The 25,377-nt window shown below is 45.0% G+C and overlaps 1 protein-coding gene across 9 annotated transcripts in view; it reads left to right on the top strand.

Moving 5' to 3' along the window:
• kmt2e (lysine (K)-specific methyltransferase 2E) overlaps window positions 1-25,377 on the top strand; it is a 192,640-nt gene that overhangs the window by 61,388 nt on the left and 105,875 nt on the right. For 8 of the 9 annotated variants that reach the window (XM_072471303.1, XM_072471301.1, XM_072471299.1 and 5 more), the window contains exons 2-5: window positions 11,204-11,408; window positions 16,682-16,796; window positions 22,234-22,463; window positions 25,268-25,348. In XM_072471303.1, the coding sequence (XP_072327404.1) occupies window positions 11,332-11,408; window positions 16,682-16,796; window positions 22,234-22,463; window positions 25,268-25,348 (503 nt within the window). In that variant the 5' untranslated portion in view covers window positions 11,204-11,331. The remainder of the gene's footprint in view (window positions 1-11,203; window positions 11,409-16,681; window positions 16,797-22,233; window positions 22,464-25,267; window positions 25,349-25,377) is intronic. The other variant, XM_072471298.1, reaches the window with a different exon arrangement.

Below are 25,377 nucleotides of genomic sequence, written 5' to 3'. Positions count from 1 at the left end.
CCCCTCTGTCCCTGCTACGTTGCAGGAACCCCCTCCTTACCCTCGGGGCCTTCCCTGCCCACACAAAGCTCATGATGCTCCTATCTATTTTTTTGAAAAAGGCCTTCGTGATCAATATAGGGAGACATTGAAACACAAATAGGAACCTCGGGAGGACCATCATCTTAATCGCCTGCACTCTTCCCGCCAGTGACAGCGGCTGCATATCCCACCTTTTGAAATCCTCTTCCATTTGCTCCACCAGCCGAGTCAGATTGAGTCTGAGTAAGGTTCCCCAGCTCCTGGCTATCTGAATCCCCAGGTATCGGAAGTTTCTTTCCACTCTCCTTAGCGGCAGGCCATCTATCCCTCTACTCTGGTCCCCAGGGTGTATCACGAAAAGCTCACTCTTTCCCATGTTCAGCCTATATCCTGAGAAATCTCCAAACTCCCTCAATATCTGCATGACCTCTGTCATCCCCCCCACTGGATCCGCCACATACAGCAGTAGGTCATCTGCGTAGAGTGACACTCGGTGTTCCTCTCCCCCTCTAACCACCCCTCTCCATTTCCTGGAGTGTCTCAGCGCTATGGCCAGTGGTTCAATTGCCAGCGCGAACAGTAATGGGGACAGCGGGCATCCCTGTCTTGTTCCCCTATGTAGTCGAAAATACTCCGACCTTTGCCGATTTGTGACTACACTTGCCATTGGGGCCCCATAGAGGAGTTTGACCCAGCTGACAAACCCCTCCCCAAACCCGAACCTCCTCAGCACCTCCCATAGGTACTCCCACTTTACCCTATCAGATGCCTTCTCTGCATCCATTGCCGCCACTATCTCTGCCTCCCCCTCTGCTGGGGGCATCATTATCACCCCCAATAGCCGTCGCACATTGACATTCAATTGTCTCCCCTTTATGAACTCTGTCTGATCTTCGTGCACCACCCCCGGGACACAATCCTCTATCCTCATTGTCAGCACTTTTGCCAGCAACTTGGCGTCCACATTCAGGAGCGAGATAGGCCTATAAGACCCGCATTGCAGCGGGTCTTTATCTCGCTTAAGGATTAATGATATCGTCGCCTCCGACATTGTCGGGGGTAGGGTCCCCCCTTCTCTGGCCTCGTTAAAGGTTCTTACCAGCAGCGGGGCCAACAAGTCCACGTATTTCCTGTAAAATTCCACCGGGAACCTGTCAGGTCCCGGGGCCTTCCCTGTCTGCATGTTCCCCAGCCCTTTGGTCACCTCGTCCACCCCAATTGGCGCCCCCAGGCCTGCCATCTCCTGCTCCTCCACCCTCGGGAACCTTAGTTGGACCAGAAACTGCTCAATCCCCTCTTTTCCCTCCGGGGGTTGGGACCTATATAACCTCTCATAAAAGGTCTTGAACACCTCATTTACCTTCCCTGCTCTCCGCACCGTGGTTCCCGTTTCATCCCTAACTCCCCCTATTTCCCTCGCCGCTGTCCTCTTACGAAGCTGGTGGGCCAACAGGCGACTCGCCTTTTCCCCATATTCATATCACATCCCCTGTGCCTTCCTCCACTGTGCCTCTGCCCTCCCTGTGGTCAGCAGGTCAAACTCCGTCTGGAGTCGTCGCCTCTCCCTATATAGTCCTTCGTCCGGGGCCTCTGCATATTTTTTATCCACACTCAAAATCTCCCCCAGTAATCTTTCCCCCTCTTTGGCCTCTGTTTTCCCCTTGAGAGCCCTGATGGAGATCAACTCTCCCCTGACCACCGCCTTCAGCGCTTCCCATACTACCCCCACTCGGACTTCCCCATCATCATTGGCCTCCAGGTACCTTTCGATACATCCCCGCACCCTTCCGCAGACTCCCTCATCCCCCAATAATCCCACATCCAGTCGCCAGAGTGGACGCTGTTCCCTCTCCTCTCCTAGTTCCAGATCCACCCAATGTGGGGCATGGTCTGAAACAGCTATGGCCGAGTACTCCGTTCCTTCCACCCTCAAAATCAGTGACCTTCCCAAAACGAAGAAATCTATCCGGGAGTATACCTTATGGACATGGGAGAAAAAGGAGAACTTCTTCCGGTCCTGGATCTAGATCTATCTAACCCTGGGTCTAGCACGGTGTTGAAGTCCCCCCCCCCCATTACCAGGTTTCCTACCTCCAGGTCCGGGATGCTTCCCAGCATCTGCTTCATAAATCCCGCATCATCCCAGTTCGGGGCATATACGTTGACCAGCACGACCTCCATTCCCTGCAGTCTGCCACTCACCATCACATATCTGCCCCCGCTGTCCGCTACAATGTTTCTAGCCTCGAACGACACCCGTTTCCCCACCAATATGGCCACCCCTCTATTCTTTGCGTCCAGCCCTGAGTGGAACACCTGTCCCACCCATCCTTTCCTTAACCTAACCTGGTCCGCCAACTTCAGATGCATCTCTTGAAACATGGCCACGTCTGCCTTCAGTCCTTTTAAGTGCGCGAACACTCGGGCCCTCTTAATCGGCCCATTTAGGCCTCTCACGTTCCACGTGATCAGCCGGACTGGGGGCTGCCCGCCCCCCTCCCCTGTCGACTACCCATCACCCTCTCTGGGCCAGTCCCACGTCCCGGTTCCGCGCACCCACCCATCCCCCAGGCGGCGCATTCCCGCCTCGACCACCTTTTCTCTTACCAGCTCCCTTTCGATCTCAGCAGCAGCAACCCAGTTGTCTCTCTCTCTCTTCCCCCCCCCCCCCCCCCGCTAGATCCCATCTTGCATGGTTACTCCCCCCATATTGCTTCCGAAAGTCAGCTGACTTCAACAGACCCCGGCTTCTCCCGCTCTCTCCTTGACCCCCCCCCCCCCGTGTGAGGAACTCCCATCCTCCTTGCGCCTATCTACCCGCCATCATCTCTCTGGCGCGGGAAAAGAAAAAGAAACCCCGCGCTTTCTAGAACCATCCCGCCCCCCATGGCGCAGCTCCCCCTACCGCTCTGTTTCCATTCCCCATCCCCCGCCTGTGTCTCTTTTTTCCCCCCCACCGGCGCCCACATTTCTCAGTGTCCCCCCTCCCCAATTTGCACCTCTATACATCAGCATTGTCGTTTCCCCTCCAACATCAGTCCCTCAGTTCTGGTCCAGTTTCTCTTTTTGAATGAAGGTCCATGCTTCTTCCGACGTTTCAAAATAGTAATGTCTATCCTGGTGCGTGACCCATAATCGCGCGGCTGCAACATCCCGAGCTTCACTTTCTTCTTATGCAGCACCTCCTTGGCTCGATTGAAACTCGCCCTCCTTCTCGCCACCTCCGCACTCCAATCCTGATACACTCGTATCACCGCATTCTCCCATCTGCTACTTCGTACCTTCTTGGCCCATCTCAGAACAACCTCTCTATCATTGAAGCGTGAAATCGCACGATCATCGCCCTAGGTGGTTCTCCAGCCTTTGGTCTCCTCGCAGGGACCCGGTGGGCCCCTTCCACTTCCAAGGGGCCCGAGGGGGCCTTAGCTCCCATTAGCGAGCGTAGCATCGTGCTCGCATAAGCCCCGCCGTCAGCTCCTTCCACTCCCTCGGGGAGACCCAGGATCCGGAGGTTCTTTCTCCTTGATCTATTTTCTAGGACTTCAATTCTTTCGATGCACTTCTTATGGAGTGCCTCGTGCGTCTGCATTTTGACCTCTAGGCCCAGGATCTCGTCCTCGTTGTCCGTTACCTTCTGCTCCACCACACGGAGCTCTATCTCCTGGGCCTTTTGTGTCTCTTTAAGCCCCTCGATTGCCTGTAGCATTGGGGCCAGCACCTCCTTCTTAAGCAGCTCCACACACCGTCTTAAAAATTCATCCTGGTCCGATCCCCATGTCGCCTGGGCTCCCTCCAATGCCATCTTGCTCCGGGATCTGGCCGCCGCCGCCGATCTTTTTCTTTCCCACTGGGGGGGACTCCCTGTCGCTTCACCCCACACCGGGTTTCGTCGAAAAAAAAATTCCAGTTGGGGCTCTTAAAAGAGCCCGAAGGTCCGTCTAAGCTGGAGCCGCCGAAACGTGCGGCTTAGCTGGTCATCGCCGCAACCGGAAGTCGAATGTCGGAACGATTGAAGTTGAGGGGTGACCTGATAGAAGTCTACAAGATTATGAGGGACATGGACAGAGTGGATAGTCAGAAGCTTTTTCCCAATTACTCGGGGGCATAGGTTTAAGTGCGAGGGGCAAGGTTTAAAGGAGATGTACGAGGCAAGTTTGGTACACAGGGAGGTGGGAGCCCGGAACTCGCTGCCGAGGGAGATAGTGGAAGCAGATACGATAGTGACTTTTAAGGGGTGTCTTGACAAATACATGAACAGGATGGACATCGAGGGATAAAAACAAATTACTGCGGCTGCTGGAATCTGAAACGAAAGAAAAAATGCTGGAAAATCCCAGCAGGTCTGGCAGCATCTTTAGGGAGAGAAAAGAGCTAACGTTTCGAGTCCAATGACGCTTTGTCAAAGCTGAGCTAACGTTTCGAGTCTGATGAAAAGAGTCATCGGACTCAAAACGTTAGCTCTTTTCTCTCCCTAGAGATGCTGCCAGACCTGCTGAGATTTTCCAGCATTTTCTCTTTTGTTGGAAATAGAGGGATATGGTCCCTGGAAGGGTAGAGGTTTTTAGTTCAGACGGGCCGCAATTTTCTTTGTTCTTCGTTCACTTGTAGGCCAGACCAGGTACGGGCGACAGATTTCCTTCCCTAAAGGACATTAGTGAACCAGATGGGTTTTTATGACAATCGACAATGGTTTCATGGTCAACGTTAGACATTTAACTCCAGATTAACCTGCAGATATCTAAATGCGTTCCCTTTTGGGGGTTGAACCTACCTTCCACAATCAGATCCCTGAACCTCTCAACCCCCTCCCTCTTCCAAATCTTGTACGTTGCATCCATCCCTGACTGCGCAAACTTACTGTTCCTGCAAATTGGCGACAATAATGACTTGCCCCCCAATCTAAAATGCTGCCTGCATTGGTTCCAGATTCTTAGTAATGCCATCATTACTGGGCTCGTTACAAATCTGACCAGAGAGAATGGGAGAGAGGCAGTAAGCAGCGCTCGTAGACACGACCCTACACAAGAGGCCTCCATCTTCCTCCATCCCGACCCCAGCTTCCAAAACCACCCTTGCATCTTCTCAATGTTCACCGCTCAGGAGTAGAACATTAGATTTGGTAATGCCAGCCCTCACGAACGTCATCCCCTCTGCTGAAAGACTCTTTGAATCCTGGGAGTCTTACCCGCCCACACAAAGGCCATGATTAACTTGTCCACCCCAACAAATAAAGATTTGGGGAGGAAGTTCGGGAAAGACAGGAGCACAAATAAGAATCTCAGCAGAATGTTCATTTTAATTGTCTGCACTCTAACCACCAATGAGAGCAGGAGGGCATCCCAACTCTTCAAGTCCTCTTCCACCTCCTCTACCACACTGGCCAAGTTCAATTTATGCACAGGGCCCAGTCATGTGCCACCTGAATAACTAGGTATCTAAACTTTGTCTTGTCCAGCTTCAATGGCAGCGTTCCCAAACCTGCCCCCCCTTCCCAGGGGGTTTAACAGGGAAAATTTGGCTGTTGCTCACATTCACCGTGACCCTGAAATGGAGCCAAAATTCCTTAGCAGCTCCATTATCTTCCCCACACTAGATAGAGGGTCAAAAGCGTACAGCAACAGATTATCTACATAAAGTTATACCTTATGTTCCCTGCCCCCTTTCCTCAATACCTCTCTGCCCATTCGACGACCTAAGCGCGATGGCCAACTGTTGGATTGCCAGTGCGAACAACAATGGGTGCAACGGGCATCCTTGCTTTGTGTCCCTTTTCAGCCGGAAATACCCTGAGTTCACCGTGTTAGTCTGGACACTTGCTGTGGGAGCACTATACAACAGTCTCACCCAGGAGATAAATATTGGCCCAAACCCAAGTCATCCCAGAACTTCGAAGAGGTACCTCCACTCCATCTGATCAAAAACCTTCTCTGCATCCATGGAGATGATTACTTCAGGTACTTTCTCCCTAGATGGGGACATGACCACATTCAAAAGTTGCTTGATATTATCTGACAACTGTCAGCCCTTGACAAACCCAGTCTGGTCCCCAGAGATCACTTCTGGTAACAACCCTCCAGGCGCTTCACCAGAACCTTATTTGTACCTTTGCATTGGTGTTCAATAAAGAGATAGGACGGTAAGACCCACACTCCACAGGATCTTTGTCCTTCGGGATCAGGGAGATCGCGCCTGCGCCAATGTGGCCAACAGCTCTCCCCGTGACAGAGATTCATTGAACATCCCCAATAAATGTGGTGTCAGTAATGCTGTAAACTGCTTGTAAAGATCCACTGGGATTCCATCTTGCCCCGGTACCTTCCCCAATTGCATGGAACTGATGCACTCCATAACCTCCTCCAGCCCCAATGGCACTTGCAACCCCTCCCTTTCACCCTCTGCATCATTGGGATGTCCAAAAAATGGTCCATCCTCGAGCCCTCTGCAGGGGCTCAGACTTATACAGTCCCTGGTGAATGCCTCAAACGCACCGCCGTTAATCTTGTCTGGCACTGGAACCAGCCCTCCCCCTTGTCCTCACCTGCCGCCTCAGCTGGTTCACCAATAGGCGGCTGGTCTTATCACCATTCTCATAAAATGCCCCTCGCGAGAGACAAAGTTAGTTCACCGCCTTCCCAGTCGATACCAATTCAAATTCCATTTGTAACCTCTTTCTCTTTGCTAACAGCTCCGTAGTTGGGGCTGTGGAGTACTGCCGGTAGAACTCTAGAATTTAATCAACCAACCTCTGCCTGTCCACCCTCCCAACCGTGCCCCTGTGGGTCTTGCATGAGTTTACCTCCCCCTGATCACCGCCTTCAGCGCTTCCCAGAACGTAGAGGGTGAAATTTCCACGTTTTGATCCGAACCTATATAGTTCCCTCTGGCCGAGGTCACCTTCACACAGAACCCCTTGTCAGCAAGTAGCACTGTGTTTAACCTCCACGGGCCACCTTCAGCCTCTCGTTACATAATGTGGTGTATGGTCCGATATTAGAATCGCCGCGTACTCAGCCCCCACTACCCCTGGGAGTATCGATTTTTCCCACCACAAAAACATCTATTTGGGAGTATACCCGACCCAATGCACGTGGTCCCTCGGGTAACTAAACCACCACAGGTCTACACCCCACTCCCCATCAGATCCATGAACACTGCCAGCTTTTTCCCCATCCCCAAAGTTACAAAAGACTTGGGACGCGACCCAAGTTAAAGTCCCGTCCGCCTCCTCTCTTCTCTCCCCCCCCCCCCCCCCATGTTCAACTGAGAGTCAAGGTTGGGATGGCTGCCAATACCGTAATAAAGTCTACGTCATTTCAACTCGGAGCATATATGTTTGCTAAAACCACCAGTGCGCCTTCCAAAATCCCACTCACCATCACATATGACACCCCCAGGGCCGTCAAAATATTGGCTTCTGTAAAAGCCATCCTCCTGTTAAACAAGATTGACACCCCTCCCGACCTCTCATCAAAATTTGAGTGGAATGCCTGCCCCACCCATCCCTTTCTTAGCCTTGTCTGTTCCCTAACCCTCAAATGTCATCCTGCAAGATTACATCAGCTTTCAAGCTCTTCAAATGAGAAAACACCCGGGATCTTTTGACCGCATCATTTAACCCCCCTCACTTTCCATGTGACAATCCTGACAGGGGGACTCTCAATCACCCACCCGTCTCTATTAGGATCCAACATATCCACCTCATGAGAAGATCCAGCCGGATTTGGGTCTGCCTCGGTTCCAGGCCCACCCAACATGACCTTCGCTCACTTTAAAATTCGCTCCTTGTCCAAATAATTGTGTAGACGTACAATTACCACCCATGCACGGATCCCTGGATTCCGACTTCTGGCACAGCGACAGGTGGGCCCGGACCACCTTGGGGGGGGGGGGAACCGGACGAATTTCATGAAGGCCCCCTCCTAGACCAATTTCCCGAGCGTCTTCGCCACGTACTCGGTAGCGCTCGTACCTTCAACTCCCTCCGGTAACTCAACTGTCCTCGGGTTCTCACGCCTGGACCGGTTCTCCTGGTCGTCTACCCTGGCTTTCAAGACTTTGTGTGCTTCCATCAACATTGATACTTGTGCCTCTAAAGAGACAATCAAGTCGTTGTGGTCCAAGACCACCTTCTCCACCTCCCAAATCGTCGCGCCTTGTGACTCCAATCGCTGCTCCGCCCTTTCCATCGCCATGCAAAGGGGAGCTACTGCCACCTCAATCGTCTGAGACAGGTCTTCCCGCATCACCTGTCTATACTTCGGAAATTAATAATCTTTATTATTGTCACAAGTATGCTTACATTAACACTGCAATGGCCTAACAGTGAAAATCCCCTAATCGCCACACTACGGAGCCAATGATACGGCGAGGTCCACCATGTTATCTTTCACTCAGCCACGAGGGTCTCTAAATCTGGAGTGCGGGGTTTTACTCGATTTTTGCCTCGTAATATCCCTCAAACATCCCACACTGGAGGATAAACCTATGAGCTTAAATTATTCCAGCTTTCTACCCGCCTGTTTACCGGGTGACAGCTCCCCTCATGGCCATCACCGGAAGTCCGGCTAATCTTTTTTAATTATGCATTTAATTTATGTGATTACTGCAATTATCTTGTGGAAGTAATTGTGGAAGTAATCTTGTGATGCAATTACTGCATTCACCACGGGCAGCACGGTGGCAAAGTGGTTAATACCGCTGCCTCAGTGCCAGGGACCCGGGTTCAATTCCAACCTTGGGTGACTGTCTGTGCAGTTTGCACATTCTCCCCATGTCTGCGTGGGTTTCCTCCGGGTGCTCTAGTTTCCTCCCACAGTCCAAAGATTTGCAGGTTAGGTGGATTGGCCATGTTAAATTGTCCCTTGTGTCCAAAAGGTTATGGGGATAGGGCAGGGGTCTGGTGTAGGGTAGGGTGCTCTTTCAGAGGGTCGGTGTAGACTCGATAGACCAAATAACCTCCGCCTGTATTGTAGGGATTCTATGATCGCTTATAAATTTGTTATATGCATATTTTTGAATTAGATCAAAAACCTTTTAAATTTATGCAGTGTTACTATACACCCTAGTACATTATAAACTCTAGTACCAACTGTTGGTAAATGAAAAAAAGGGTTGGGAAAAGGACCGCATTTTAAACAATGAAAAATAAATAACTGGCTTGAGGATATCCTTGGCCCAAAATGTTGAACTGAGCAATTAAGCAAAGAGGGTATCAGAAATTCTGGTGCTTACTATTAGATGCATCACAAATAAACAGGTTTCACATTTTTTAAATTAAAAGTTAATCTTTGCATTCAGAAGTTGTGTAACCCAAGCGCCATAGGTTCAAACCATCTTTATTGACTATAAGCATAATCTTGAATTTCTACAATAAAACCCTGTCCTGGGTTCCAATTTTCTATAGCTGGCAATTTTACTGCATGCATTTCCTTTGTACATCCTTTTGCTCATCAGTATGAACAGGAATTGATGCCACGCATCAAAGTGACTCACTTTGAATGGAGTAAAAATTGCATGTTTATTCAATGATGCCACCAGCAGAAAGAAAAAACACACATGATCAGCAAAATCTTATTTTGAATTTCGTATTTTCCACTTAAATTACGTGCTAATATAAAGTTAACCTACATCTGGAATGGGAGGGTTGTCTTGTGAGGAAAGGTTGGACAGACTAGGCTTGTATCCACTGTAGTTTAGGGTCGACTTGATTGAAACATGAGATCCTGAGGGGTTTTGACAGGGTGGATGTGGAAAGGCTGTTTCATCTTGCAGGAAAATCCAGAATGAATGGTCACCGTTCAAAAATAAGGGGGTGCCCATTTAAGACAGATGAGGAAAAAAACATTTCTCTGAAGATAGTGAGTCTTTGGAACTCTGCTTCCACTGCCTTTTGAGGAAGAGCATTTTTTTTTTCTCTTTTTAAAAATAAATTTAGAGTGCCCAATTAATTTTTCCAATTAAGCGGCAATTTAGCGTGGCCAATTCACCTAGCCTGCACATCTTTGGGTTGTGGGGGCGAAACCCACGCAAACACTGGGACAACGTGCAAACTCCACACGAACAGTGACCCAGAGCCGGGATCGAACCTCTTACCTCGGCGCCATGAGGCAGCAATGCTAGCCACTGTGCTGCCCAGGTAAGAGCATATTTTTAAGGCAATGCTAGATAGATTCTTGATAAGCAAACGGGTCGGGGTGGTGCAGTGGTTAGCACTGCTACCTCACAGCGCTTAGGACCCGGGTTCGATCCCGGCCCTGGGTCGCTGTCCGTGTTGAGTTTGCACATTCTCCCTGTGTCTGCGTGGGTCTTGCCCCCACAACCCCAAAGATGTGCATGATAGATGGATTGGCCACGCTAAATTGTCCCCTAATTGGGGAAAAAAGAATTGAGTACTCTAAATTTATTTAAAAAAAACATTTTTAAAAGGATAGCAAATGGGTGAAAGGTTATGGGGATAGATAGGAATGTGGAATTGAGGTTACAATCAGATCAGCGATAATCGTATTGAATGGTGGAGCAGACTCGAGGAGCCAAGTGGCCTACTCCTCCTAATTTATATGTTCATACGTAAACGATGTATTAAACAGATCAGAAACTAATTATGAAGAATTAACAATCATAATTGACGGACTTATTCTGCTGAAATGGGCCATCTTATATAAACTTGCAAATAAATGGTTACATTAACGACTAGGCTCTAACTCCCCTGCCGCCTTACTGTGGATATAGTTACCACTAAATATTTCTGTTGTACCTAGACAAAGAAATCCCATTTTAAGTCGTGCCATCTTTAAATGGTTGACAAGCGGAGCGCACGTTGACTATCCGAACAGGTCGTCATTGTAATAGCTGTTAATTTTCTCCACTGTCAGGCAGACATGAGGAAGCAAAGTGTTTTTACGTGGGCAGATATAAAGGGTCGAAGAGCCAGCATGTGTATCTTCCTGATAAATAAAATTTCATGAAAATTTTGGTTATGAAAATAATTTGCAACTGCAACTTGAAATGTTTGTAGCTGAACTATTTCGCTTTTGATTTCTGCACTAAACCAGAGTTTGTTGATTAAATGTTTATTGAGCTATATTTACAGTATGTAAAGAATTTCATTACTGTTGATACAAACCAAACTTTGTTCTGTTCCCATTTCTCTCTTCCTCCCCCAACTCTCATACCACTGGAATAGCATTTCTGCTGGATTTTGTTCAGTGTCTGTGTAAACTATAAGGCAGTGAAAGAGGAACCCTCGTGCAGCTACTGTAACCCAGATGACTCAATGACCACAGTGCTCACTTCATACCAAACAAGAAAGAAATGTATATTAAACCACATACCTTAAATGGGAAGGTCATCAATGTGTGTTGCAATTCAGCTTTCCAGTGTTGCACAAGGTGAGGTTTGTTAAAATAGAAAGTTATTCCTTTTATACATTGATCACTACATATCTTTCAACTAAGAATTAATCTGAAAACAAAAAAAGGATGAAGGTGTGGTTTACATTTTGCCATTCTTGAGAAGGGAGGAGTAGCCCTAGTCTTAAAAACATAAGGAAATATATTTATGAATTTGTTGTCCTTACCAAGCTTTAAAGTTTAAGCTATCTTACGCACACAGACAACAGCATGGAAGCATAGAAATCCAAGATCTTAATTCCGGACTGTTTCCAATAAAGTTACGGACACATTTTTTCAGTCAATGCATAACTAGTAAGAATAGGCATTAATCTACTGATATCTGTGCTCCTAATTAGCATATTCATTTATGAAGCTTTTGTTGGTACGTTCTTATTAAGAATTCAGTATTATGTTGCAATACTTGTTTCTTTCAGCAGCAGTTGAGTAGTTTTTATTTTGGGCGGGATGATTTAGCTGTGTAAAAGGATGTGAGCTCACTCACGTTGGTGACCACAACGAGGTATTGTGCTTTTCGGCAGTTGGATATAAGCAAAACATGTGCTACAGTCATTTTCTGCTGCTTCCGTGTTGGCTGATTGCTATTCTGCTGCTGATCTATTGATTTAGACCGTCTCAAAGTCAAAATTCTGCGTGGTTTTTGGGGCAAGTCTGATTTTATCTGTTCTTAACTCCATTTTTTATATCTTTAACCATAGTTGCATAAATTATAGTTGTTGATGTTCATTTACAGAGCATATGGCTAACTATAATTGTAAAACAACATGTGCGAATTGTTGAAGGAACAGTATTGACAGTAAAATCACATTGCTATTTATTTGTAAATCATTCTTTACTTGAATGTACATGCTATCATTGTTGGAGTAAAATTGAATTTTATCATTCACATTGAGAATTGGTTTTACCAAATTTCCTTTCGTTTTTTTCCGTTAACTTCTGGGTACTATTGGGTCAGTTTTTAACTTTTTGTTCTTTTCAGCAAGCACTCTTCTGTTAAAATTTTAAAGAACAAAGTTCTTGATGCGATTAAAATTTTCCACCCATCACCAATCTTTGTTTGCTGGTACAAATAAATACTCCAATAAGATTGTTTGGAAACTATAATGAAAATAAATTTCAGAACGTATATACCTCACAGAATATATTAATACATTTCAGTATCATTTAATGAACTGGTTAGTTGTATGATCTTAATGGCAGCACTAATTTTCAAAAATGGATTTGTAAAAATTCTCCTAATTGCTTGGTGAGTAGTTGAGTAAAACAGTCACAATCTAGGTTTGGCCTAAATTGGTTCCTAAAATGGAGTATGGGGCATTTTGCCTCGGTGTTTCTGGTTTGGGGAGGAACATATTTGCTGGAATTCCCATTCCTGATCTTGCTGTCCATGATACTTCTAAGAAATATATGCATGGCAGAGGATTATGTCTTCTGTGGGATTGTGGGATGAAGTTGTTGCCTTCAAAGGGAGATGAGAGAAGATTGGGTGTGATGAAATCTTGCAAACTGGCAATTTTAATTTCATGACTTAATTCAGACAATGTAGTAAATGGAGAAAAACAGAACTTTTCAATAATCTTTTGTGTATGTAATTAAAATACTGCAGAGTATGCAATATTAATTTGAAAAAAAGAAATTATCCAGTTTGTATAAGTGATTTTAATGAAACAGTGGAGGGCATCGACCAGGAGGCCATTGAGCCCTTCGCGCCTACTTTTCCATTTGGCTGATCATGGCTGAACACTCAAAATCTTTTATAGTACCGTAAAACATTAAAGCAACCCTTGAATGCACATTGGAAAGTTCAGTCATTTCATTCTGAATCATATTCTGTCATTAGCATGATAATCCACAAAGTAGGGAAGAATTCCATCAGGTTATCTAAGTTTGTTGAGCACTAATTATTTAGCTCAAAAAACATGCATCATATCATTCAGCAACCTGAACTTCAGGACTTTCTTATGAACAGTTAAAGTGAATTGGAATCTTGTTTGAGTAATCACATCCAAAAACCTGTGTTAAGAAGGAACTCTTTCTCTCTCTCTCTCTCTCCCTCTCTCCACCCACCCTTGTGGGTCAACTATTGTTACCTGTGTGTGATCTCCGTTCATGTTGGCTGCAGATGCTGCTTCTGCTGATAAAATGAATTTATAGTGCTGTCAGCATTTTAGCAATAAATTCTAGTCTTAGGTACTTGTTAACGATGAAAGAAAATTTTCTGCCAGTCAGGGTGACGCAACCGTTCATTGAAAAGAGCTCTGGTCATCCACACAGCAATGCTTGACAAAATAAAAGAAGGCACATTAAATGGCAAAATAATAATGACACCATATCGAGGTCTTTCAAATTTTCAATCTCCAGCAGCTTTCTTTTTTACCTCCTCATGTTGGTGCAAATAATTTGCTGCTTATCTTTTTCCACTCTCAGCATTTTTGTTGATGAAAGCTAGCATTCTGCCTGAAAACAGCTTATAGAAAATGTCAGTTTCATCAGCATTAAAGATGTCTTGAGTATATTTCAGAAACGTTATCCAGTTGCCAACACTTAATGTGACTCATCATCCTGACTTGGGAATATATCGGCGTTCTGTTACTGTTGCTGGGTCAAAATCCTGGAACTCTCCCTAACAGCACCGTGGGTGTACCTACACTATAGGGACTTCAACAGTTCACGGAGGCAGCTCCCCACCACCTTGTGGGCAACGGGGGATGGGTAATAAATGCCAACAATGCCCACATCCCTTAAATTAATTTTTAAAAATCTCTTGCTTTCCTTTATGTGGACCTGAACTGATTGCTCAGAAGTTTTGAAACAGTTGACCCACAGTAAATAAAACATCATTAGTTTTGTATTCTTTCGCCATTTCCAACAAACCAAGTGCTGATAATCTACAAAATTTAGCAGCAGAATTCTCTGCAAAAAAAATTGCAATCTTCATGCACTCTTTTTTTTCCCTTTGGGTAATAGTGAGGAAATAGTGGAACAATTCCTGGTCTGATTATCAACCTGTTGAACTGCATCATGAACACTCCTTTTTTTAAAAGTTCATTCATGGGATGTGGGCATCGCTGGCCCGGGGCATTTATTGTCCATCCCTAATTGCCCTTTTCAGAGGACATTTAAAAGTCAACCATAAAGCTGTGTGTCTGGAGTCACATGTAGGCCAGACCAAGGAAGGACAGCAGATTTCCTTCTCTAAAGGAAATTAGTGAACCAGATGGATTTTTGCAACAATCGACAATGGCTTTGTAATTATTAGACTTTTTAATTCCGGATTTTTGTTTTATTCAAATTTCACGATCTGCTGTGATGGGATTCGCACCTGGGGCCCCAGGGCATTACCCTGGGACTCTAGAATATTAGTTCAGTGACAGTACCACTATGCCCCACCTTCTGTGGCCAACAAGTCGTGATGGGGACTTGAACCTGTTTCTGGCCCAGAGGCCAGACCACTGCGCCACAAGATCTCCTATTTCTCCGCATAAATGGAGTATGTGTTAAATAATATCTTAAACAGGTGAAATAAAGCATTTTGTGTTATTTATCATATATAATAATAATTCAGATTTTTCTTCGCTGGTTTTTCATCATTGCACTTGAGCTCATTAAACTGTCCCAAAAGCAGTGTGCTGTATTCTGCTAACTTGCATTAAAAACAGTGTAGTAGTCTCCTGCTTTTTTTGCCAAAACGTGGTTTGGTTTTGTCGGAAGTGCCCACGTGCATATGTATATTCTCATGCACATAATTTGACTCTATATTCTTCTATTTATTATGTTAAACAAGAACTAAATCATGCTTATGCTGTATTCTGCCAGAAGTTGCAACGCTTCTAACTTTAACTTTGTGTTATGGGCCAGGGTTCAGAGAACCCCAGAGTGTATCATGGAGTTTCCCTGACCCACAACTTTTAATAGATTGTGGTATGGGGAGCACACGGCCCACTCTACAGGTGTGGTACAGCAGAAATGGAAAAGTATTTTTTAAAGCAAAACAATGTTTATTCTATGAGGGATTATTCTATCCCTCACAGGCTGAAACTGATGTCGGAAACCAAATTTTGATTTATGAACTAATTCATAATCATCTGCCATTTCTGCTGCAAGTCTCACAGTTTTAACCCTCTGCTCTTCCACATGAATTCTCACTACATCAGGATTTGAATTTTTAATCTCCAAAAGTATAATTTCTCTGAGAACTTCATACGTTTGGTCTATTTTCGAAGCCCTTATCCACCTATCAAAATTACTCTGTTTGATCCTTTCAAACTCCACGTATGTTTGACCAAATTCTTTCCTTAAATTTCGAAACCTTTGTCTGTAGGCTTCAGGCGCTAGTTCATATGCACCTAAGATGGATTTTTTCACCTCCTCATACGACTCAGATACCTCCTCCGGTAGTGATGCAAACACTTCACTAGCCCTACCTATCAGCTTTGTTTGAATCAGTAATACCCACATGTCCTGTGGTCATTTCATTTGTTTAGCTATCTTCTCAAATGAAATGAAAAAGGCTTCCACTTCCTTCTCGTCAAACCTTGGCAATGCTTGGACATACTTAAATAGATCCCCACCAAGCCTTCGACTATGACGCTCTTTCTCATTATCCTCATCACTATCATCCAACTGTACGTTTCCCTTTACGCCTGCCAATTTTAACTGACTTGTCATGTTTCATGACCATTTTCTGAAGTTCAAACTCTCTCCCTGATCTGTATGTCCCTTTCTCTTTCTTTTTGTTCTGCTAGGCCTATTTCTGTTTTCCTTTCTTCTCCCTCTTTTTCCTCTCTCTCTTTCTCCTCTCTCTCTTTCTCTTTCCTCTCTCTCTCTCTCTTTCGTATTCAAGCTGTTTTAATTCTTTCTCATGTTTCATTTGTTTAATTTGCAACTGGATTTCTGCTATTTCCAATGAGTCAAACTGTATCTCGGGCAACTTTAAATGCTTAGCCACCGCCATAATTACCTCATCTTTTCGCATTTTGTCAGGTAATGTTAACTGATACACTCACATGACATTTGTAAGGGTGCCCCAGTGACAGTGAATGTCTCTGCAGCATTGTAATTTATAACAGGATAATAAGAGAAAATGACTTCAAGAGATACAATAATCTAATTTTAATATAAAGCTTGTTTGTGTATTGTCTTTTTAAAATGGAGATGTAACATGAACTAATTACTTGCAGTTCAACAGATTATTTTCTTTGTAATAAATCGAGAACTTAGTGAATAATTCAATGTATTTTCTCTTTTTCCAGACCAGAATCTGTAGAAGCAAGCCCTGTGGTCGTAGAGAAGTCAAACAGTTATCCGCACCAGTTATATACCAGCAGTTCTCATCATTCACACAGTTACATCGGTTTGCCTTATGCAGTAAGTTTGGGAATTAATAAAATGGCTACCTGTTTTGCTTTTTGGGTCAGATCTGAACCAATACTTTTTAAAATATTAACTGTCACAGTGCAAGTTATACTACTGTTTCGTAAAGCATCTTAATGGACTAACCAAATACTGTGTCATTTCTTCATGTACAAAAGTTCTAGTGTTTTTCTATGCCTGTTACTAATACTTAGCAAGTGTTCATGTACTTAATAAATTGGTACGTTCTGGCTCAACATCTGTTATATTGGAATATAACAAAGTGACTGCTTGCTTTTAGTGATTTTGTGACAGAATGGGCTGCGCAGTATCTCCAGCAGCAGCGCACCCCTCCCCGATGAACTCAAATGCATTCTGTGCTCTGTTCGAGGAGGAAACCAACGATCTGCTGTTGATTGCCCCAGCAGCCCATAACCAACATCATAGCTTCCAAAGTCAGATCGGCTTTCCTGAAAGTCAACTCTCGGAAGGCGACGGGTCCGGACGGAATCCCTGGTCGTGCACTCAGCCTGCGCGGACTAGCTGGCAGATGTGTTTGCGGCCGTCTTTAACCTGTCCCTACTCTGCTCTGAGGTTCCCACCTGCTTCAAGAAGACCACCATCATACCAGTGCCAAAGAAGAACCAGGCAACGTGCCTCAATGACTACCGTCCGGTGGCCCTGACTTCAGTCGTAATGAAGTGCTTCAAGAGGTTGGTCATGAAGCGCATCACCTCCATACTCCCAGAACGCCTTGATCCACTGCAATTCGCATACCGCCAGAACCGGTCCACAGCAGACACCATCTCCCTGGCCCTACACTCATCCCTAGAGCATTTTGACAACAAGGACTCCTACATCAGACTTCTATTTATTGACTACAGCCCCGCCTTCAACACCATAACCCCAGCCAAGCTCATATCAAAGCTCCAAAACCTAGGACTTGGCTCCTCCCTCTGAAACTGGATCCTCAACTTTCTGACCCACAGACCACAATCAGTAAGAATAAACAACACCTCCTCCACAATAGTCCTCAATACCGGGGCCCCACAAGGCTACATACTTAGCCCCCTACTATACTCCCTGTACACACATGACTGCGTGGCAAAATTTGTTTCCAACTCCCATCTACACGTTTGCTGATGATAAGACCAAAGTGAGCTGGATCTCGAATAACGACGAGTCAGAATACAGGAGGGAGATCGAGAACCTAGTGGAGTGGTGCAGTGACAACAATCTCTCCCTCAATGCCAGCAAAACTAAGGAGTTGGTCATTGACTTCAGGAAGCAAAGTACTGTACACACCCCTATCAGCATCAACGGGGCCATGGTGGAGATGGTTTGCAGTTTCAAATTCCATGGGGTACACATCTCCAAAAATCTGTCCTGGTCCACCCACCCACTATCACCAAGAAAGCACAATAGCGCCTATACTTCCTCAGGAAACTAAGGAAATTCGACATGTCCACATTAACTCTTATCAACTTTTACCAAGACCGCAAGAAATTTCCGAGAGTCGTGAACACAGCCCAGTCCACCACACAAACCTGCCTCCCATCCATCCATTGACTCCATCTACACCTCCCGCTGCCTAGGGAAAGCGGGCAGCATAATCAAAGACCCCTCCCACCCGGCTTACTCACTCTTCCAACTTCTTCAATCGGGCAGGAGATACAAAAGTCTGAGAAAACGCACGAACTGACTCAAAAACAGCTTCTTCCCCACTGTTACCAGACTCCTAAACGACCCTCTTATGGACTGACCTCATTAACACTAGACCCCTGTGTGCTTCACCCGATGCTGGTATTTATGTAGTTACGTTGTGTATCTTGTGTTGCCCTATTATGTATTTTATTTTATTTTCTCTTCATGTACTTAATGATCTGTTGAGCTGTACCTCGGTATACGTAACAAGAAACAAATCTAATCCAATTTGTTTGTGATTGTGTAATGTTTCTCAGCTGTACAAACCCTTTGAAAGGAGTGATTGGTCACTTTAATGGCTAACATTATTTCTTAGCCATGTGTGACATCCAGCTTCATTGGTAATGAGTAAGAGGAGGGTAATGCAGTATTTGATTGGTGCATGAGGGGGAGTGCCTGTGAAGTTAAATGTACCTGATCCAAATCAGCTCCTGCATGGCAACAAGCTTCTTGTTTAAGCAGGTTATATATACACCCCAGAAACCATTGATGCTGCAGTTCCGGGGAGGTGGGGTGGGGTATGATATGCTGAGCAATGATAAAGCGATGTCATAGCAATAAATTAAGTTTTAAAACAAGAGTAATTAATAAAAGTGACCATGACCAGAGTGTGAGAGAATCAGTGTGTGCCAAGCTCACTCCCAGTCTCAGGGTGCTCACTCACTCACTTCATCCACTGTGAGCGGATGTGTGGGTCGTGAGAGTAAATGAGAAACCTGAGACTGGGAATAAGACACAGTCTCGCTCTCGTACTCACTTGGCCCCTCACTCATTCACTCACTCTCCCTCTGTCACTCAACCCCTCACACTCATTTACCCTCTTAACCACTCAATCGCTCACTCTCTCACATTCTCAATCACTCCTCAATCTCTCACACACACTAACTCACTCAATCACTCACTCACTCATTCCTTCACTATTACTTGCACTATCTCTCCCTCATTTGCGCCATCTCACCCTCGTTTGCGCCGTATCGCCCTCGTTTGAACGTCTCTCCCGTTTGCGCCATCTCTCCCCCGTGTGCGCTGCCTCTCCCCGTGGGCGGCGCCTCTTCCCCCGTGGGCGGCGCCTCTTCCCCCGTGGGCGGCGCCTCGTCCCCTGTGGGCGCCGCCTCTTCCCCCGTGGGCGCCGCCTCGTCCCCCGTGGGCGCCGCCTCTTCCCCCGTGGGCGCCGCCTCTTCCCCCGTGGGCGCCGCCTCTTCCCCCGTGGGCGCCGCCTCTTCCCCCGTGGGCGCCGCCTCTTCCCCTGTGGCTCCGACTGCCTCAATCTGGCCCCAGGGCTGCCAGTTCCACATGCCTGCCCTAAAAGGTTTGCCATAAAATTGCTACAGAACCTGGTTCTTTCAATAGTCTACGTAACTCAAGTCATTCTTACTGCTATAACTAATTTAGCCATCATTTAAAAGAAGGTAGTTCAGCAGAAAACCATAGAAAACCATTCTGTGGCTTTCCAATTGAATTATCTGTTTAAGACAATGAATAACAAAACTGCACAGGAAGCAAAATCACACATTTTATTCTTAGTTATGATATTTTAGGATCTGTGCAGAGGTGACAGAAGTGTTTCTACTTTTGGCCTCAGTACTTTGGTGTTGAGGAAGGAAAAACAACCATTGCTATCTGTTGATGCTGCTGAACGTTTGCGTTCCTGGCCATCAGATAAGGACAAGATTGTGACCTGTTGTGGCCTGGATAATTTTCTCTCCCAGCCCTAGCTGGTCTCAATTTGTTCATCATGTACGAACGCCATTCAGTCTTCTTAGATTCAAAATGAATTTGAGTTTAAATACATTTACACCTGCCTTAACTGTATATTATTCCTGCCAATCTCAGAGTATGCAGTTATGTTCTCCAAAACAGGAAGTGAGCATCACAATGGACTGAATATGGCAATAGTATTTTTTTAAAGTTGAATTGGAGTTTAATTGAACTGATGGTTAAAATAAAAGTTAGACATTAAAACATATTTTCATTTCATTATAGACACTGCTGATAGTACTTAATAGTACCATATTTAAGTTTGGGTAGACAAGACAATATTTGTGATTGTGAGCAACTGTGCCTGTTTTACAGAACAAATTTAAATTTTGTGTTGGAAACTTAATTGTTGGCGAATCGGTTGTGTGTTAGATTAGCACAGGGTTTCCCATACTTGGACTTGTGGACCCCTGGGGATGCATGAAGGGTCTCCAGGGGATCCGCGAAATTGGCGATCAGCAAGTGGCTGGCAAACAGTGACTCGAATGCGCAAAATTTAAAAAGAATTTGAGAAATCAAGTGGGCCAATCAGAGCTGATAGATTTCAGAACTCTGAGAGGCCATGATTAGCCCATTTGATTTATTTGATCTCGACATTGCTGAGCAGAAAAGATCCCAGAAAATTTGCCACAGGTGGCAGCATGGAGCAACGGTGCGTGGCCGGCAGGCTATGGTGGAGCCCCAGGAAAGGAGAGGTGGGGTTCGGGCCCAGGAAATTGAGTAAGAGCGGTTTGGCTCTCGTGGAAAGAAGCGGAAATGGGGGGGCCTCAGAACAGGATAGGTCAGGTTTGGTACTTGGGAAAGGAATGTTGAGAGGGGCGAGCGTGTGCCTGAGAAGGGCAAGTGTGTATGCGAGTGTGGCGAGGGTGCGCCTGAGAGGGACATGCACACGAGTGTGTATGTGTGAGTGAGGGGCGTGTGCATGTGTGTGTGAGGGGCATGTGCACGTGTGTGAGGGGCGTGTGCACATGTGTGTGAGGTGTGTGTGAGGGGCATGTGCACGTGTGTGTGTGGGGGGGGCGTGTGCACGTGTGTGTGAGGGGACTATGGGTGATTCCTGATGTCTTTTTGTCATTTGTTTATGTTAACATGCAGGCTAATGTTTGGGGGTTTGGTGGGAGGATGGGATCGTTGTTATTGATATGGGGATTGACATTACATTCGTTACTGATTATTGTTTATTGTTGGGTATAAATTTGGGAGAAAATGTGAAAAAGGAGAATAAAAAAATATTTTCTTTAAAATGACAAAGGCTCTGACATAAGTATTTTTTAATGAGAACCGTTTAATTATTATCACAATACCCTCTCCTAAAGTTGGTACTACTTCCCGGGATTAATGTTAAGGGGCCTTGGGAGTGTCGCTTGGCCTGGAGTTACCGTGAGGGGTATCTATAGCTGTCAGATTTATTGGTGACTGTGTGCCTCTTCCGAAGTTTAACAGATGCATAGATATAATTGTAAAAGACTTGTTTAGATTTGATTTCTGTATTCGCACCTATTTTGTGGCAAAACACTGTGCATCGATTATGAAAATGCTTGGGGTTCCCTGATTATCTTGGCAGGTCACTAGGGGTTCCGTGGCCCTCAAGGTTTGGGAAACTCTGGATTTGCACAATGCCGTTTCAACTTTGGAACAAACCAGTGTTAAATCTATTCAAGCTAATTAAATACATTTTCTGTTTGATGATTTTAAGGATCTTTCTAATTGCAGAATAATTAACTGCCTCATCTCAACTTATGAGTGATTAGTTTGAAATTTGAAATGAGACCCAAAACAGTTAGGGTTGCTATTGTAAGACATGGTCCAAGATGCATTGATGGAGCAGAATCAAATGGGTTTTGCTGTCTGGTTGGAAGTGCTTGACGCTAACACCACGTTCATTCTTCAACAGTAACATCCTTTTGAGCATAAATAATTCACCAAAACAATTTAGAGAGAAAATAGCATTGTGTACATTGAAATCTTACTCATTTTTCAACATTTACAGGACCATAATTATGGTGCTCGTCCTCCGCCAACACCCCCAGCTTCCCCCCCTCCAACAGTGGTGATAGGCAAAAATGAGGTGAGCATATTCACCACAGCTAATTTTGATGAGACTTCCAGTGCCACGACGATCAGCACTTCTGAGGATGGGAGCTATGGCACAGATGTTACCAGGTGCATCTGTGGGTTCACCCATGATGATGGATACATGATCTGTTGTGACAAATGCAGGTAGGGACGCAACCTATTTATCTTGCCTTTCACCTACTTGGTTATTCACATTACAGTATACTTTTGTTTTTGAAAGCTTGCTAAAGAGATTCTCCAAAGAAGAGTTTACCCATCTTAGCCATACAAGATTGGATCAGTTTATGCTATATTGCAGTCTTCAAAAGGGGAACCTATGAGGATGCTAACATTGGCCACAAATAACTTTGGTTAGGGTGTGACAGATTGGCCAGTGTTACAGATCCAAATAACCATCTGGCCTCTCCTGTTGAAATTGCTGCAGTAAGGACAGCTTAGCTTTAACACTCCCAGCATTTGAATAATTTAGGGATACCGTGCGCATGTTCGCACAGGAATAAAAGTGCCCAAGGAACTATGTCATTGAAGAGGAGGGGAAATTGTTCAGAAAAATCAAACTGCCTAGCTGCTCCTTACTGATATTTTTAAGAAGGAGTACATATCCTATAATCTTACATTAGTAGATTGCACACAGTATTTGGGGATATTCTAGTTTGAAACCTTTCTTTTATTTTTCTTGTACACTTCCTTGATCTTTATAATATTTTCTCTAAGATTTCTGTTCAAAATAAATGATAAATACCTCATAAGCTTTTTAGATTAAGTTAAATATAGTTTTCAATAATTTTGTCATGAGAACCCATGTGAACTCACCTTCCTTTAGCTGATTCTTGTGATTTAGAACATAGAACAATACAGCGCAGTACAGGCCCTTCGGCCCACGATGTTGCACCGAAACAAAAGCCATCTAACCTACACTATGCCATTATCATCCATATGTTTATCCAATAAACTTTTAAATGCCCTCAATGTTGGCGAGTTCACTACTGTAGCAGGTAGGGCATTCCACGGCCTCACTACTCTTTGCGTAAAGAACCTACCTCTGACCTCTCCTATATCTATTACCCCTCAGTTTAAAGTTATGTCCCCTCGTGCCAGCCATTTCCATCCGCGGGAGAAGGCTCTCACTGTCCACCCTATCCAACCCCCTGATCATTTTGTATGCCTCTATTAAGTCTCCTCTTAACCTTCTTCTCTCCAATGAAAACAACCTCAAGTCCATCAGCCTTTCCTCATAAGATTTTCCCTCCATACCAGGCAACATCCTGGTAAATCTCCTCTGCACCCGCTCCAAAGCCTCCACGTCCTTCCTATAATGCGGTGACCAGAACTGTACGCAATACTCCAAAAGCGGCCGTACCAGAGTTCTGTACAGCTGCAACATGACCTCCCGACTCCGGAACTCAATCCCTCTACCAATAAAGGCCAACACTCCATAGGCCTTCTTCACAACCCTATCAACCTGGGTGGCAACTTTCAGGGATCTATGTACATGGACACCTAGATCCCCCTGCTCATCCACACTTTCAAGCACTTTACCATTAGCCAAATATTCCGCATTCCTGTTATTCCTTCCAAAGTGAATCACCTCACACTTCTCTACATTAAACTCCATTTGCCACCTCTCAGCCCAGCTCTGCAGCTTATCTATATCCCTCTGTAACCTGCTACATCCTTCCACACTATCGACAACACCACCGACTTTAGTATCGTCTGCAAATTTACTCACCCACCCTTCTGCGCCTTCCTCTAGGTCATTGATAAAAATGACAAACAGCAACGGCCCCAGAACAGATCCTTGTGGTACTCCACTTGTGACTGTACTCCATTCTGAACATTTCCCATCAACCACCACCCTCTGTCTTCTTTCAGCTAGCCAATTTCTGATCCACATCTCTAAATCACCCTCAATCCCCAGCCTCCGTATTTTTTGCAATAGCCTACCGTGGGGAACCTTATCAAACGCTTTGCTGAAATCCATATACACCACATCAACTGCTCTACCCTCGTCTACCTGTTCAGTCACCTTCTCAAAGAACTCAATAAGGTTTGTGAGGCATGACCTACCCTTCACAAAGCCATGCTGACTATCCCTGATCATATTATTCCTATCTAGATGATTATAAATCTTGTCTCTTATAATCCCCTCCAAGACTTTACCCACTACAGACGTGAGGCTCACCGGTCTATAGTTGCCGGGGTTGTCTCTGCTCCCCTTTTTGAACAAAGGGACCACATTTGCTGTCCTCCAGTCCTCTGGCACTATTCCTGTAGCCAATGATGACATAAAAATCAAAGCCAAAGGTCCAGCAATCTCTTCCCTGGCCTCCCAGAGAATCCTAGGATAAATCCCATCAGGTCCCGGGGACTTATCTATTTTCAGCCTGTCCAGAATTGCCAACACCTCTTCCCTACGTACCTCAATGCCATCTATTCTATTAGCCTGGGGCTCAGCATTCTCCTCCACAACATTATCTTTTTCCTGAGTGAATACTGACGAAAAATATTCATTTAGTATCTCGCCTATCTCTTCAGACTCCACACAATTTCCCAATTTTATGCGTGAATAGTCCCCAGGAATAATTAGGAAAAATATGAACATTGCAAAGAATGATAAGTGACTCTTTTAGGACTTTGGGCTCCATCTTAAACACTGAATTATTAGAGTAAATTACTTTGATTTTTCTTTTGTTAGGAAAAATAATTTTACATGGTTATGCTGTCTTTATCTCAAATATAATAAATGTGTAAAATTGTCCTTGATTTTTTTAAAGTAAGAACAAGTAGTAGTTAATAGCCAATTGGTTGCATTTCAACAGCTAAATAATCAAAGACAGGAGCAGTGGTTTAGAATAAAATACTTACATAAGTAATTTACAAATAATGCCTACAGTTTCAACAGTGAAGTTTTCAACTTGATCTGTTCCTTTGATTTTTATCTTTCTTAGTGTTTGGCAGCATATAGATTGCATGGGTATCGATAGACAGCATATTCCAGAAACTTACCTGTGTGATCGTTGTCAGCCTCGGTAAGTACAGTATATTCCAGTGAAACACT

This window comes from Scyliorhinus torazame, chromosome 13, assembly GCF_047496885.1.
Source record: "Scyliorhinus torazame isolate Kashiwa2021f chromosome 13, sScyTor2.1, whole genome shotgun sequence".
NCBI lineage: Eukaryota > Metazoa > Chordata > Chondrichthyes > Carcharhiniformes > Scyliorhinidae > Scyliorhinus > Scyliorhinus torazame.
Note: the sequence above shows the minus strand (reverse complement) of the source record. Positions and strands in the feature narration are given on the sequence as shown.